Source organism: Mercurialis annua, linkage group LG3, assembly GCF_937616625.2.
Source record: "Mercurialis annua linkage group LG3, ddMerAnnu1.2, whole genome shotgun sequence".
Taxonomy (NCBI): Eukaryota; Viridiplantae; Streptophyta; class Magnoliopsida; order Malpighiales; family Euphorbiaceae; genus Mercurialis; species Mercurialis annua.
The window spans coordinates 52,262,096-52,267,053 of NC_065572.1; the positions used below are offsets into that span (position 1 = coordinate 52,262,096).

Here is a 4,958-nt window from a genome sequence, read left to right on the forward strand (position 1 = left end):
CGTTCCTTCATCCTTACACCAGTTTCTACTCTTTTGGAAGGGAAATGAGGTGGAAGTGGTATGGGCAGACACAAAGCCATTTACCACTGCCACCAATATGGTGGAAGCTCGTTATTATGACTCATGTGTTGGCCCCATCCAATTTACTGGGAAAAGTAAAAAAGGGCTGAAGAAAGAGAAATTTGACAAACCTCTGAAAATGCATGAAGAGGTCAAAAGAAAAGTAACTGAGATAATTGGATCAACGTCTATTATTCCATACAACAAGCCGTGTTCCTCCATCACCATTGAAGAAATTAATGATTAAGCTCACCTCTAGTGAGTTTGCAGCAGCTGCATCTGCTATCTTAAAAGAACGTATGCAGTACATTATGGAAGGAATTATGGAGGAAAACAACTTGGCAGAGGTTCTAGATGCTGAAGTAGTTTATGAAGAAGAAGAAGTTTCTGAAGATCATGAGATTGGCTTGGAGGAGCTAGAACAAGCACCTCCTTGGATAGATGATGAAGCCATCCATGTTAGAGAGGAGTTAGAAGAAGTGAATCTTGGAACCTCTGAGGAACCTCAGGTAACTTTTGTTAGTAAAAACCTAGAGGTTGGTTTAAAAACAAAATTAACTGTACTCTTACAGGAGTACAAGGATTGCTTTGCATGGCAATATTCTGATATGCCGGGGTTAAGCAGGACATTGGTAGAACATCGGCTTCCTATTAAGCCCGAGTTTCAGCCATACCGCCAACCTCCAAGAAGAGTGCCAAAAGAAGTTGAATTAAAGGTAAAAGAAGAAATTGAAAAATTGTGTAAAGCAGGCTTTATTAGGCCTGTTAAATATAGTAATTGGTTGGCAAATGTTGTTCCAGTGTTTAAAAAGAATGGAAAACTTAGAATATGCATAGACTTTAGGGACTTAAATGAAGCAACTCCTAAAGATATTTATGCCATGCCAATTGCTGACACTCTTATTGATGCTACAGCTAATCATTCTCTTTTGTCTTTTATGGATTGTTTTGCTGGATATAATCAGATTATGGTGGCTAAAGAAGACATCTCCAAAACGGCATTTAGATGTCCAGGATCTATTGGGACATTTGAATGGGTGGTCATGCCGTTTGGTTTACGTAATGCTGGTGCAACATATCAGAAGGCTATGAATGCCATCTTCCACGACCTCTTAGGTAAAACTATGGAGGTTTATATTGATGATGTTGTTGTAAAATCAAAACTAATAAAAGATCATTTGAAAAATTTAGAGGAAGCATTTAGGAGGATGAGAGTTCACTGTTAAAACTCAATCCTCTGAAATGCGCCTTTGGTGTAAAAGCTGGAAATTTTTTGGTGTTTTTGGTCCATGAAAGAGGCATTGAAGTGGACCAAAACAAAACCAAAGCTATTCGAGAAGCTAAACCGCCTAGAAATAAGACAGAACTTCAGAGGTTTCTTGGGCAGGTTAATTACTTAAGGAGATTTATATCTAATCTTGCAGGTAAAACAAAAGTGTTCTCAGAACTGTTGAAATTAAAAAAGGAGGACGTCTTCAGATGGGAAACCATCCATCAAGAGGCTTTTGATGAAATTAAAGATTATTTAATGAAGCCTCCTGTATTGATGCCTCCCAAAAAGGGTATACCTCTGAGGTTGTACATTTCAGCAGCTGAAGGTTCAATTGGGTGTCTGCTAGCCCAGAGCAACCAAGATGGACATGAACAAGCTATTTATTATTTGAGCCGTTCGATGACATCTACAGAGGTCAGATACACTCCTATCATGAAATTGTGTCTGGCTTTGTTTTTTGCCTGCACTAAGTTAAGACACTATCTGCTTAGTAATAGAGTCTATGTGGTATCTCAAACCGACTTGATGAAATATATGCTAAACAAACCTGTTTTATCCGGCAATATTGGAAAGTGGTTATTAAATTTGGCAGACTTTCATTTGATTTATCATCCCCAGAAGTCGGTCAAAGGTCAGGCTCTAGCAGATTTCCTAGCCGACCATCCATGTATAAACCTAGGAGATGAAAGTAAATTTGACTTGCCGGTTTTTATGAATGAACATAGACCTTGGATGCTTAAATTTGATGGGTCTAGTACAGATAGGTCTGCGGGTGCTGGAATCATAATAGTATCACCTTCTGGAGCTAAGACCTCCTTGTCTTTTAATCTTGACTTTGAATGTACAAATAATCAATCTGAGTACGAGGCTTTGATTATTGGATTAGAAATCCTCCTAGATCTAGGTGCTAAAAAGGTCAAAATAATTGGAGATTCTCAATTGGTTATTAGACAAGTGTCTGGCGAATATAAATGCATGAGCTACTCTTTAACTTCTTATTATGCTATTGCTATACAGTTAATAGAGAGTTTCGAAGAGGTTGAATTAGTACATGTTCCTAGAGAAGAAAATTGGGAGGCCGATGAATTATCACAGCTAGCATCTGGCCTACGTCTGTCGGAGGAGTTAACTCACCGACTAGTAATGGTACAAAGAAAAACTCACCCTTCAATTTTTAAAAGAGGAGTACAACTAGATATTTTCAATATTGATGATAACTTAGTACAGGATTGGAGGAGAGACATTAAAAAGTACCTGGAGAATCCTAGCAAGACGATGATGTATAAAGTAAGAGTGAGAGTTGTTAACTACGTGCTCATAGAAGATGTTTTATACAGAAGAGGATTTGACAACCTATTGCTAAGATGCCTTGGAACTACAGAGGCACTAGAGGTCACGAAACAAACTCATGAGGGAATTTGTGGAGCACATCAATCTGGAGTGAAAATGAGATGGCTGATCCGAAGACATGGTTACTTCTGGCCATCTATCCTAAAAGATTGCATGACCTTTGCAAAGGGTTGTCAATCGTGCCAAAGGTATGGAAACATACAAAGACTTCCAGCTGCTGAGTTGAAGTTTGTCATCAAACCATGGTCATTCAGAGGTTGGGCCATAGATTTGATAGGTAAAATATATCCTCCATCTTCTAAAAATCACAGTTTCATAATTGTAGCTACTGATTATTTTACCAAATGGGTAGTCGCTAAGCCATTGGTAAAAACAGAGCAAAAAGATGTTATTAAATTTATTAAAGAGGAAATTATTCATCAATTTGGAATTCCACAATCAGTAACTACTGACCAGGGCCCAATGTTCACTGGTAAGGAGATGCAAGAATTTGCCACTGATTATGGAATAAAATTATTGACCTCTACACCTTATTATGCTCAGGCCAATGGCCAAGCTGAATCTTCTAATAAAATTATCATCAACATAGTTCAAAAGATGTTGGAAGAAAATCCAAAGGATTGGCATCGAATTTTATCAGAAGCACTCTGGGCATATCGCACCTCTAGGCGAAATGCTTCTGGAGTAAGTCCATTTATGCTAACCTATGGTCATGATGCAGTGTTACCCATGGAGGTGGTGGTGAGGTCATTGAGAGTAGCTAAGCAGAATCATTTGACTCCAGAAGATTACAATAAAACCATGATGATGGAGTTAGAAAATCTAGAAGAAGGGAGACTTCAGGCTTTAAACTATATGATTATACAGAAGAAGAAAGTCTCCAGAAGCTACAACAAGAAAGTTAGACCTAAGACATTTCAAGAAGATGAGCTAGTATGGAAGTTGATCTTACCCCCTGGTACTAAAGATAGAGAATATGGGAAATGGTCTACTAATTGGGAAGGGCCATTCTTAGTCCACAAGGTGATGAAGGGGAATGCATACTGGCTATCAAGTTTAGAGGGTGAGCCTCATAAAAAATTTATTGATGGAAAGTACTTGAAGAAATACACTCCCACCATCTGGGAGAAATACAACTTAGAGATAACTTAATGGCTTTTAGCCATACATGTACTGCATATTATGTAAGTTGTTTTAGTAATATCAGTACATGAGTTGTAACATTGTGGCTTTTAGCCGAGTGGGTCATCAGATTTTTAGGAGTTTGGCTATTTTGGCTAAATATGTACTTTTTCATTAACTTATGGATTTTGGCACAAGTTGTAATGTAATGGCTTTTAGCCATTTTTGATAATTAAAATTCTAAAGTTTGGCTAAAAAAAAAAGTCAATGTCAAATGGATGAAACATATTAAGCATAAGAAGTAAAGTGAAAGAGATTTACCGTGAAGTAGGTCCGGAAGTTGATCATCCTCTGAATCATCTTCCAAGACCACAGTCTCAGGAGGTCCAGCATGTCGTTTTTTGGCTACTTTGAGGAGTCTCCCTGACTGCCTAGTCTCAGGCAATTCTGTCCTCTCAAAAGACGAATCCGAAGAAGTGTCACGACTCTTCCTTTTAGTTTGTGTCTTAGGCAATTCCGTCTTCTCAAAAGATGACTCTGAAGAGGTGTTGCGATTCTTTTTCTTAGCCTGTTTCTTAGGCTTGCTCACTGGAGTAGGCCTTTGAGGAGGTTGAACTAGCAGCCTTGCTTCTTTCCCTACAAAGGTGTAAAGAATTAGAGGTAGAAAACAAATAGAAGACAAGTTAAAAAGATGAAGTCGTTATCTGCGTTTTTGGACAGAATGAGTTGAAACCGCTCGTCCCACCAAGAGGCAAAGTCATATGGAATCAAATTCTCCACCACAGGACAACGATAATAACCATATACCTTGACAAGCTGCTCTACAATAGATCTTGTCCACTCACCACCATGTTGTTCAAGGTAAGGATGAATTTGAGAAAGGTTAAGCCCAAACTGCCTACCCCAAAGGCTACTCATGTACAACTTTGACACACAATGTTGGCTAGAAGCACGAGTAGAGAAGGCTTGAGACCCTCCCAAAAATAACATCCTAGAGGTAGTAAAGGCATAAAAGAGCTTTCTTTTGATAAGGAGGAGCGTACTTGGCTTCCCTGAGAAAATGTCCATCCACTGAGGAATATATGAGTGATGATCAAAAACGGACAAAGCCGAGGTTTCCCTAGCTGTGCATTCAACAAGAAAATCAAAGACA

The 4,958-nt window shown here is 38.6% G+C and overlaps 1 protein-coding gene across 1 annotated transcript; it reads left to right on the forward strand.

The window, feature by feature from the left end:
• The first annotated feature begins 359 nt into the window (after positions 1-359).
• Positions 360-3,835, forward strand: LOC126672618 (uncharacterized). Its single transcript, XM_050366570.1, has 2 exons — positions 360-1,281; positions 1,323-3,835. The coding sequence occupies exons 1-2, from the start codon at positions 360-362 to the stop codon at positions 3,833-3,835; spliced, it is 3,435 nt and encodes a 1,144-aa protein (XP_050222527.1).
• The last annotated feature ends 1,123 nt before the right edge of the window (positions 3,836-4,958 follow it).